This window comes from Erythranthe guttata, chromosome 12, assembly GCF_056151865.1.
Source record: "Erythranthe guttata isolate IM_541 chromosome 12, IM_541, whole genome shotgun sequence".
In the NCBI taxonomy this organism is placed as follows: domain Eukaryota; kingdom Viridiplantae; phylum Streptophyta; class Magnoliopsida; order Lamiales; family Phrymaceae; genus Erythranthe; species Erythranthe guttata.
Window position 1 is genome coordinate 588,948 of NC_142544.1, and position 11,141 is coordinate 600,088.

The following is an 11,141-nucleotide window of genomic DNA, read 5'->3' on the forward strand; positions in this document are numbered from 1 at the left end:
TAACGTTGACCACAAAAAATGTGGGCAATTTTTGTTCATTTTAAAGTTTAGGGGGGTGTACGATGAGCATAGTTCAGATTCGATCAGAGAGTGGTTTCTTGTGTTACTATATCAAGATTCGGATTAATGCGCAAGAGTGGTGTTCTGATTCGATCACCACTCATGGAGTTGGTTGTGGCATTTCGGTTTAGAATTTGGAGGATGTTTCCAACGTTGTCAGTTTATATTTAAGTAGATTTTTTTTATGATAAAATGATATACATTTCTTTTTTGTTCCATCGTTCTAAATTTAAATCCTCAATATTTTTTATTTCATTGATTTTTTAGATTAATGAATTTTGATTTTCGAATTGAACCCGTGCATATACTAATATGTTGTTATGGTATAAATGGATCGGGTTGTCCATGTGGGCAGGGGCGGCCCATAACATAATAATTGGGGGGCCGAAATTTATTTTGGGCTTCTAACAAAAACAGCACAAACAAGTGAGTAGTCATAATAAATATTAAGGCAAATTAAGACCAAATTACGAAAAAATCCTCTTATTTGGATAATTACAGTTACCCCTCCTTTTAAATATTTTTACTTAAAATTTATGTAATTCGGTTATTTACCGAACCAAATCGTATATTCAGTTCGGTAAACGGTATGAAATTTTGGCGTACCGAAATTTTGATTCGATTTTACTGATGTAACATCCATAAATTTACCTCTTGAGGGATATTTTCGTAAGATAATTAATAGTTGAGGAAGGAGGCTGTTATTACCCAAAAGAGATGGGGTTTTCGTAATTTGATCATAACCAGGTGTGACCGTAATTTGCCTTAAATATTATTTTTCAATCAAGTGTATTTATTATACATAATCTTTTCTATAAGTGATATTTTTAAAACGATATTTTATTTTTTATTGAATTTTAGAAGAAAAAAAAAAGTTGTATTATCTCATTTTGCTAATATAACAAGTCATAAAAAATAACATATAACTTAATACAAAATAAATTAAATAAAAATAAAAATAAATTCACTTTGGGCTTCACTGCGTGTAGTGATGAAGCCATTATCGAGTGTAGTATAGAACAAACCGCGCTGGATCGAATTGTGTCTTGCATTAAACTCCATTTATTATTTAGAGGAATTGGATAAATATTTAGGTGGAAGGCAACCTAACTCCAAGTATTAATGGATTTCTATTTCGTTTCTATATGAAAGTTTTTATTTAAAAAAAATAAAATTAAATAGCAATATAATTTTAAATATGAAATTGTCTTACCCTTATAAAAACATGTTTGTCACTTGTCTTTTGCACTTATAAAAACTATATAAATATATTAATTTGAAAATATTAATAATGTATAATAGAAATCAATGCTTATAATGATAATTTGATTAATTAATTAAAAAAAAAAAGGAACTCCGGCGGAATTTGCATCTCAGCCATGGGCGAGTACGAGAAGCAGGTGGTGGTGATAACGGGGTGCTCCTCCGGTGGTATAGGTCACGCGCTGGCGCACGAGTTCGCCGCGCGTGGCTGCCTGGTAGTGGCGACTGCCCGTTCACTCGCATCCATTTCTGATCTGCAGGACGATCCGAGGTTCTTCCCCCAGGAGCTGGACGTTTCTTCCGACGAGAGTGTGCGCCACGCGCTGTCGACGGTTCTGGAGCGGTTTGGGCGTATCGATATTGTGGTGAACAACGCCGGGATCCAGTGCGTCGGACCCCTCGCCGAGGTCCCTTTGTCCGCCATTCAGCAGACCTTCAACACTAATTTTTTTGGTAAAATAATTCAATTTTTTGTTCATTTTCTTCCAATTTCTATAATGGGTGTTTGGATATTATTGTTGTTTGTCATCATCATTGTTATTATGACTCATTTGAACTTTGAACCCGGATCAGATTTAGTGTATAGTAGATGTTTCTGGGGAGAAGCAAAATTTCTATAAAATGACTGTATTGTGTTTGTAGAAATGCCGATGAGAATTTGCTATGGGGGAATAAATTTTAGGCCATCGGCTATATTTAGCTTCATCATATTTGCAATTTGTTTTGTTTAGTCGTGCATTTGAACAACTCCGTAATATAGATAACCAACTGAGAGCGTTCTTGGGTCATTATTTACAATGAACTAAAAAGTCGTGTTCGATCTTCATTGCGATATAATAAAAAGTGCTCTTGTGTTTATCAAGATGCAAAAACAAATAAGTGTTATTGCTAGTTATGAAGATGTAGACGCAAATTACGGTTATAAGTCTTCTTTTTTGACTTTCAACATCTCGTGTTTTTAAATCCTAAACTAGGTGTTATCTTTGTTTGAGTAAGAATTTTCTTCTTCTCGTCTCTAAATCAGGTCCATCATTTTGTCTTTCGTTATTGTTTTAATTATTTAAATTTGTCCTCTTTTATGCATTCACTTAACATATTATTTGCCAAGATAATAATCCTCGATTTTGCAATGCTCATACAATTGTTGCAAGGAATAATATCTTTGATCCAATATTTATTTCGCATATTTTGTTGTTTAAGTTATTTAATAATGTATGTTTTAATGTTCCTTGTGTAGGTGCATTGAGATTGATTCAAGGAGTAGTTCCTCACATGGCATCTAGAAAGAAGGGCAAAATCGTCAACATCGGAAGTGTGACCGCATTAGCCCCTGTACCGTGGGCAGGTGCTTACACTGCATCGAAAGCTGCTATACATGCACTCAGTGATACTTTAAGGTATGTGTGTGTATATACATATATATAATTACTAGCCGTTTTGCATTTTATCATAAAAATCGGCTTTCTCCATCCTTCTATAAAGTCGTGCTAAATGAAAATTCCAATTTAATTCGAGGAAATATGACACTGGATTTGGATCAATTTAGCTGATGTAACAATTAACCTTAAATGAAAAAGTATGTGTCGAACTAATTATTATGTGTACGATGATGTATTAATTGCACTTTTCTCAATTTTACCCTTACATTCTTGATTTGTTGAGAGAGGATTAGTGGAGATAATTATTAATGAGAAGGGTATTTCAGCCACTTTGCATGTTTCTTCCTACAATCCATACATATTTTTAATAATTCTCTTAGTATTTCGGCACGAAGGGAGTAACTAACAGAAAATACGGCTTACCTTTTTGGTTCGTTAACTTGGCCTACTTCCCACATTTAGTCCTTTTTTGTTTCAATTTTTCTTAGGTCCTTTAATTCGAAAAAGTTCAGAATTTTAGTCCTCGACTCCTTAAAAGCCCGTTAAAGTGACTGTCAAAGGACGACGTGGATGCAAAGATGCTTATGTGTCAACTAAGATGGATTCTTAAAATTCGCAAAGTTCTTTCTCAACCCCGTATATCTAGCCTCCTTGGACAATTACTCCTTTTTGTTTCAAAATTTCAATTTTCGTCTTTTAACTTGCAAAATTCAGAATTTCCGAGATCCTCTCAATGATACATTTCGAAGTATACGTCTTTAATTAACGAAAAATGAGTTCGATGGAGAAACGAGCATCTATAACCTTTACTCCTTTTGGGTTCCGTGTTGTAAGGCCACTTTATTTTTTTATTTAAATATTTTTCTTGAAATATTATTCTTGTTGTGTACAATCGTACAATGCAGATTGGAACTAAGACCCTTTGGGATTGATGTGATTAATGTTGTCCCCGGAGGCATTAAATCCAATATCGGAAACTCGGCTTTAGCATCGTACAATCAAATGCCAGAGTGGAAACTGTACAAACGGTTTCAAGAATCGATTCGAGCAAGAGCAACTTTATCACAGAGCCCAAAATCGACTCCTTCAGAAGAGTTTGCGAAGAAGACGGTCGATGAAGTGCTCAAGGAAAATCCTTGTGCTTGGCTCACCTTAGGCCATATGTCTACTGTAATGGCAATTTTGTATCACATTCCTCTCTTTGTTAGAGATTTTATTCTCAGAAAGAAATTCCAAATTTGATTTATGTTTGTGTGTGTGTGTGTATATACATATTTCTGATGTATAAGATTTATTACTCTTTATGTTGTAATAATATTTTACCATCTCTTTTAACACAACTAGGGGTGGGAATTGGAATATTATTTCTGAATTCTGCCAATTCTAATCCGATTTTTTTTCGATTTTGGAATATTATTTTCAATCCCGAATTCCGTAAGTTCCAATTTTTGATTTTTTTTTTTTTGTGTTAATTGAATTGGAATACATATTAGATTTCGATTTCCGATTATTGTAGGTGAACACAAATTCAGAATTTCTGAATTCCTCCGAAAATTTTCGATTTTGGAACAATTTTTTCATTCCAATTTCCGGGTTTTCTTTTTATAAAATTGAAATTAGTGTCCGACTTACGTAAAAATTCGAAATTCTCGAAAAGTGATAGTTCTGGTCTGAAAATAGCATTTAGAAAAATGTCAGCTCCCTCAGAGTCACATAATCTTACAACAAGAATACAAACACATCTATGGAAACATCAAACAGTATCCTGTCCTGAAAACAAAAAAAAAAAAGAAAAAATCGAAAAACCCTATTCGCACCCACAATACACGATTCATCTGTATCTACTATGTCATCTAACCAAACAAAAATTCCGAGGGGTAGTTTCGTCAAAACACCGTCACTGCGAACCGTACGGATGGGTGTAATAGACCATCCCAGGTGCCGCCTGCATGGGACCCACAGCTCGAAAACTAGCTGGCCCCTGCGGTTGTTGCTGATGGCCCATTGTCACCATTTGCTGCTGATGTGTCATCTGAGGTGGCGGCGGCTGCTGATGTGGCATCTGAGGTGGCGGCTGCTGCTGCTGATGTGGCATCTGAGGTGGCTGCTGCTGCATCAAAGGCACCATAGGGCTTACCATGTATGGAGGCGCTGGTGCAGGTGGACCGGTTTGCAGCGCAAGACCACCGTTGTAATCGTACGACCCCATATTATAAGGTGGATTCGGGATCGAGTGAATGTAATGGGCTTGAGAATTCGAGATTTGAGGCGGAGGTTGCACCATATTATAAGGATTGTGCTGCTGCTGCGGGGGATTATTGCCCGATGAAGAAGTTGTTAGGCTGGCGTTTTTGGCTTCTTCGGCCGCGAAAGTCGAGAGGACAGATGTCATGATGTACTGAGATGAGGTGGAGGCTGCTAATCTGTCGGCTACTTCTGCTGCGATTTGTTGGGCCGATTTTCCATTGACTTTTTCTGTTGGTGGGTTTGACTTTTTTGGCTCAAATGTACGGTCTTCGTTTAAGTGTTTACGCATTAGTTCGGCTTCTTCTACCTGAGCTTGAGCTACCTGGAATTTTTTTTTTTGAGAATTTGTATTAGTGGAATCAAGAGAAACAAAAACTTTGCCACATTTATGTATTAGGGTATTTCAGTCTTTATTATGTGTTTTTGTTTCCGTAAAAATCATACGTACTATTAGCTTACTCAATACACGTGACGGAACCTTAAACAACATTTAATTTGAAACCGAGGATGACAATATTTTATCTCTACACTCTTTTGAAGTATCGTAAACATACTCCAATCCACATAAAAAAAAGGAAACGATTTTATTGAAGCTACGAGGTCCGTTTTTTCTTTTTCTTTCTTTAAGGAAAAAAAATCGCATAGCACAAACCTGAATCTGTGTCCGAAGATTCTCCAGCTCAGATTCCTGAAATCAAAAAGAACAAAAATACCACAGGAGAATCGCGTGTCAATTAAAAGTTCAATTATAGAAATTAACAAATAAAAACAAAATCATTAGTGGGGCCCGCTCGAGTACCTGCTCAAGAAGAGCATCTCGTAGCTGAGAAACGAGAGCAACTCTATCCGTTTCAACAGCTTTTAGTTTTTCGATGCATTCTTTCAAAAGATTCTCTTCCTCCTCCAAATCTTTCGATAGAGTCTTACGTGACGGATCCTTTGCTGCATAAATAAAAAAAGTCGCTTTTAGACATTAAATACAACGGACAAAAATATAACGAACAACTAAAAAAACGGACTGTCTTAAATCCCTTTTACGAATATAAAAGTTACTAAATAATCAGCTTACCTTTAGTTAAGGCCACATCGACATCTTTTTCCATCTTTTTGACACGATGAACCGAAGACTTGCATTTACTCATTTGTTCATCTTCATTGGCATTTTCACTAAGCACCGAGTGAAAAGCCGATACTATTTTTTCTGCCGTTCCACCAATGCTCAATTTCTGATTACGGTAACAGAATATTCAAGATCCAAATTAAATCCCGACAAGCTATGTAAAAAAAAAAACCCCAAAAAAAAAAGAATTCAAGAAAACGGTAAATCTCACCGTTCTTATAGATCGGGAATCTTTTCTAACTATCTTTACCGAACGTGAGCGCTTCTTTTTTAGCTCTAAAGGCGGAGGCAATTCTTCTCCAAGTATAGTTTCTTTAAGGCTTTGAGCATGCGAACCAAAAACTCTCCTTTCTTCCCATATCCCAACCTATTAAAAAGGATATATTTTCAACTAATTCAAGAAACCAACTTCATTCGAATTTTCAAGAGTCTTGGAAACGAAAAACCCGTACGAAATTTAATCTTTTTTTTTCCCAATTCGGAGAAAATTAAGAATCTCACCAATCTTAATGCAGCTTTCTTCTCACGTTCGTCGCCTTTATTAACTACCTCCTTTAGTGCCGAAGGAAGAACTTTCCAGAACTCGGTTACGAATTCGTCCCCTTTCCGTCTGCTGTTTTGCAAGATATCGTTTGCAAGGTGCAAAAGAGGTACCTTTTTCGCCATTTCCGAGCTTTGGAATTGCTTTTCCCATGTGGAAACGACTAGTTCGGCTTTACTTCGGTGGAAAATGCACCAATGTGACAAAGCTACGTAGACAAACGTACACGAATCAACACAAATTGAAACAACAACAAAAATCGAGCAGTTCTTTTCGACATTGATCGAACTAATAATAAGTTAAAGAATGCAAATCAAGAAAAAACGCAAACAATCGTGAAATAAGAGTAAGTCGAGATGGATACTTTCGATGCATTGCTGAGTGCTATTGAGCTTGGAAAGCTTTTCGGCGAGTATCTGTTCAGTGCACACACTATTCATTCCACTACTTCTCCACTCTCCACTCCACAGAACAACTCTATATATATGTATGTATATGTGTATGTATATATAGGTCTACGTGTTTGTACAGATACAGGGAACCCCAAACACCATAAATCAATTGAATTCAAAATCAAAAACCCAAAAAAAAAAAACCCTAATTTATCTACGAAAACAAACAATAATTCAAATCTTTAACACAAATAACCAAGAGGGTATGCTCAAAATCGCAAATTTAACCAATGCAGCGACGAGAGACTTCAAAAAATAAAAACCCAGAAAAAAAAAAAACCTAACTGAATTGCGTTGGAATAAAATTAACCAACGAATTGAGAAAAATGGGTTGTTTCGACAAATCAAGAATTATGTTCAGCTGTAATTAGGGTTTTCTTGGTGAGGTTTTGGGGATGGATTGACGCGGAGATTTATACATAGAAGAGAAACGGATATAGAATGTGAAAGTGAGTGCTGTGTATTACAGAAATTTGATTTTGGGTTTTACGTTTTAGTGTGTGTGTTGTGCGTGAAGAAAAGTTTTCAAACAATTTAGGGATGTAATTGTAAGCAAAATTGGGGGTTTTTGGGTTATATATATATATCACGTCATACATACGTCATATATATGAGTGTTGTGTACACGTGTACTTCCTAGATATTCACTCAACTCACCAGGGTGTGTGTGCTTTCAAATTTTCAACATTAAATTTGATTAATTAAAGTGAATTTAATTTAGAGGGTGTTTGGCTAAGCTTATTTTAAACAGCTGATAAGCTCTTACGTCTGATAAGATGTTTTTTGATCTGATAAGCTGTTACATCTTATTTTTAGGATTATTTTTTTAGAGTGTTTGGATAATGAGCTTATTTAATATTTTTACACATTATAAGATCTTAAATAAAAAGGTGGGGTAGATGTACTTATTTAAAAAGATCTTATTTGCTCTCCAACAACTTATTTTTAAAAAAAATAAGATCTTTTTATAAAAAATTACCAAACACTTTGGAAGAGCTTATAAGCTCCAAAACATCTTATAAGCTCCTTTTAACATCTTATAAGCTTAGCCAAACACCCTCTTAATCAAATTCGTGGCATTAATAAAAGTGGATTATGTGGATAAAAAAAAAATAATTGAGTTATTTCGCATTTTGAAAAAGAAATCATGGGATTCTTTTCCTTTCGGTAATAAAATAACTCAAGATTTAAAAAAAAATAAAAATTAAATTGTGAAAGTAATAAATTTGATTAATAATGTTTGCATGTGGTATACCTGATGAGATACATGGAGTAATTTTGCATAATAGATCTACGCACAATCATATATGTATGGTCACATATTACTCAATGAAGTTCATCGATTGTGACATTAAAAAAAAAAAAGTTCATCGATTGTGACATTAAATAAATCGTGATTTCACTTCTCTCTTTCTTTTTTGTAACTAAATGAAGTTTATTTAATGAATTCCTTAACTTGATTCGAGATCATTCCATAAAAGTTCATCTAACCACAATTTTGTAACACAACGTGTCAAGTTTGAACATATACTTTTTAAGAAGCTATGAAGAACAGCTCGAGCTCGATGTTCAACTAAATTATAGCATCTTCGAGCTCGATTCGGTTACTTATCAGACAAAATTTTAACTGTTCAATACAAATTCAGATAAATTCAAGCAAACTTAATTTCAACACAACGTAATTCGCCTATCTGCAAGAGTATCTACTCAAAATATAATCGATGAATTACGTGCATATGATTTAATCTGCATGGTTTAAGTTTAACAATTAGAGGTAGCAAAAAGTGTAAATAAATTCGAATCAAGCTGCAACTAATTGCTATTATCTTATCTATCAAATCTTCCAATCCAAACATAATTTTCAAAGTCGGATGCAAAATTATTCTCTCCTTCTCTTTTCCTCTAAACAAAACCGGAAGTTAAATCGTCTGCTTCATATAACTTTCATAGTCAGATGCATTCACCACTAAACATGTAAAATAGCAGAATTAAAAACAAAGTGTCAAAAACCAGCAAGACATATAAGATAAACACAGATAGAATTCAAGACGAAAAATTCCAACCGCCAAGGTGTCGTTTTACGTTTAAAAATAGGAAACATTTCAAGAAATCCAAAAAAGAAAAAAAGGAAATAGCAAGGCATAAAACTATCTATCTCTTTCTCTCAGTGGTCAGCAGGCAACGATTTGATGATGTCCGAGTCACCTACATTGTTGAGTGTAAGAAATTGATGACATCAGCAAACGAGAAAAAAAATGTTCGAATAAGAAAGTTTACTATAAAATCAAAAGGGTTTCATTTAGTTACCTGGATCGACAATGCTGAGGCATGAAACACGGAAGTACTTTCCACAAGCAGTTCCCAAGTCAACATTATCTGGCAATAATTTGTAACGAGTGAGAAAAACAAAAAAAAAATTATAAAATTCTCGTTTTCATTTTATCCCTCTCTTGTGTGTGTGTGTGTGTGTGTGTGTGTGTGTGTGTGATATTAACTACAGTCTCCTCAGGCCTAAGGTTTCTCCGCAAAGACGAAATGTAACAAGTGCACACAGTGAAACAAGTGCAAAAATGTTAAACATGATTATTATTACAGAAAATTTTGATAAAAAGTTGTTCTAAGAGCTAAAAAACGGAGAGAAACCAAATGATCGAAGTGCATCACACCAAATAAGCAATTATGTACGACAAATTTAAGGTCATAAGAGAGCGAAAAAATAGTTGTAAGATCGTCACATTTTAAGGTACATTCAACTAGATAGCTATCAAAACCTATTATAAACATCAAAATTTATACTCGAGCATAATTACGAAACACAACGAAATAAATCCCAGCATTTAGAATGTTCGAATCATAATGTAGAACCCCATTCGTTCAATACAATCAAACCAATAGGTATCACGAAAAAAATCCAATTAAAAAAAACTAGGATATATGAATCACATCACAAATTCAGCAAACTTACTTCCATTGTAGTGATGAACACCAACTTTGGAGAGCATAGCATAGTACTCAATCTCCGATTTCCTCAACGGCGGGCAGTTGTTCGAGATAAGAATCAATTTACCTAATTAACAAAATTAACACAATTAATTATAAAAAAAATCAAAACAACATTAATCCGAACAGATTTAACATAAAATTAAAAAAAAATCAAAAATCAGCAAAAAAAAGGTACCTTTGGAATTGCGGAGGGTTTTGAGTACGGTCTTGTAACCAAGGGTGTACTTTCCGCTCTTCATCACCAGAGCGAGCCTGTTGTTGATGCTCTCATGGGTCTTCTTCTGCGGAGAAAAAAAAAACAGTACAAAATTTGAGAAATGAACAGAAATGAAAATGAAGAAGGAAAATGATAGATCGGTGATCGGAGATTGAGCGGTGGCGGAGAAGGATCCGTACGGTTTTCTTGGCGGCGACCATTTTTGCTGGAAGTCTGGTTTTGAGAGTTCCGCGGCGCGAGGTTGCTGAAGACGATTGTGAAACCCTAATTTACAGCGTGTGTAGATACAGGGCAAGGGTTTTTCATAGACCTGTAAAGTTTGCGGAATTTACAAGCGCATCCCTTTAGTTTTAAGAAATTGTCAAATACTACCCCAAGTTTGTAAGTTTTTTTACTTAAAAAGTCTTTTTTTCTTCATTATTATTTGTTAGTAAAACAAAGTATATATTTTTTTCTCAAAAAAGAAAAAAAAAAAAAAAAAAAAAGCCAAAGTATAAATTTTATAAAGAACTAGTTTTTACTTTTTAGCACCAAAAATTATAAATTTTATTTTATACTCCCAAATTAAAATTCACATATACCCCAACATTAATTTTATTCGTCCAAGTAAAACCCCGCTTATAAGATCGTAGATTTATAGCACACATACACATGGGTATGTGTTTTATTACGTCCATATCAATAGTGTAAAACTACATAATTTCACCAGATGTAGATTCTACAATACCGTAAAACACCATCTTTTTCGATTTTAATTAACAAAGTTTTTGACAACAAAAAACCCACTTTCTTTTCCTTATCAAACAATTCAATGCTCACGTTATTATCTTATTTTGTCAAACAAATAACACTATCAAAA

At 34.5% G+C, this 11,141-nt stretch overlaps 3 protein-coding genes across 4 annotated transcripts; 1 reads left to right on the forward strand and 2 right to left on the reverse strand.

Moving 5' to 3' along the window:
- Positions 1 to 1,203: 1,203 nt before the first annotated feature.
- On the forward strand, positions 1,204 to 4,083 carry LOC105972877 (short-chain dehydrogenase/reductase rusD). The gene is made up of 3 exons (XM_088826322.1): positions 1,204 to 1,776; positions 2,561 to 2,720; positions 3,608 to 4,083. The coding sequence occupies exons 1-3, from the start codon at positions 1,440 to 1,442 to the stop codon at positions 3,942 to 3,944; spliced, it is 834 nt and encodes a 277-aa protein (XP_088682448.1). The 5' UTR covers positions 1,204 to 1,439; the 3' UTR covers positions 3,945 to 4,083.
- Positions 4,084 to 4,365: 282 nt separating this feature from the next.
- On the reverse strand, positions 4,366 to 7,612 carry LOC105973081 (uncharacterized). Of its 2 annotated transcripts, none has more exons than XM_012998087.2 (7): positions 6,975 to 7,612; positions 6,571 to 6,818; positions 6,281 to 6,436; positions 6,019 to 6,175; positions 5,749 to 5,891; positions 5,602 to 5,637; positions 4,366 to 5,271 (listed from the first exon to the last, which is right to left on the reverse strand). In XM_012998087.2, exons 1-7 carry the CDS (start codon positions 7,048 to 7,050, stop codon positions 4,600 to 4,602), a joined length of 1,488 nt encoding a protein of 495 aa, XP_012853541.2. In that variant the 5' UTR covers positions 7,051 to 7,612; the 3' UTR covers positions 4,366 to 4,599. The 2 variants fall into 2 exon arrangements, with proteins under 2 accessions (XP_012853541.2, XP_088682447.1); XM_088826321.1 differs by having other exon boundaries at positions 4,366 to 5,267; positions 5,598 to 5,637.
- Positions 7,613 to 9,067: 1,455 nt separating this feature from the next.
- Positions 9,068 to 10,622, reverse strand: LOC105973085 (large ribosomal subunit protein eL30). The gene is made up of 5 exons (XM_012998092.2): positions 10,462 to 10,622; positions 10,241 to 10,346; positions 10,028 to 10,129; positions 9,370 to 9,438; positions 9,068 to 9,267 (listed from the first exon to the last, which is right to left on the reverse strand). The coding sequence occupies exons 1-5, from the start codon at positions 10,480 to 10,482 to the stop codon at positions 9,227 to 9,229; spliced, it is 339 nt and encodes a 112-aa protein (XP_012853546.1). The 5' UTR covers positions 10,483 to 10,622; the 3' UTR covers positions 9,068 to 9,226.
- Between the last annotated feature and the right edge of the window lie 519 nt (positions 10,623 to 11,141).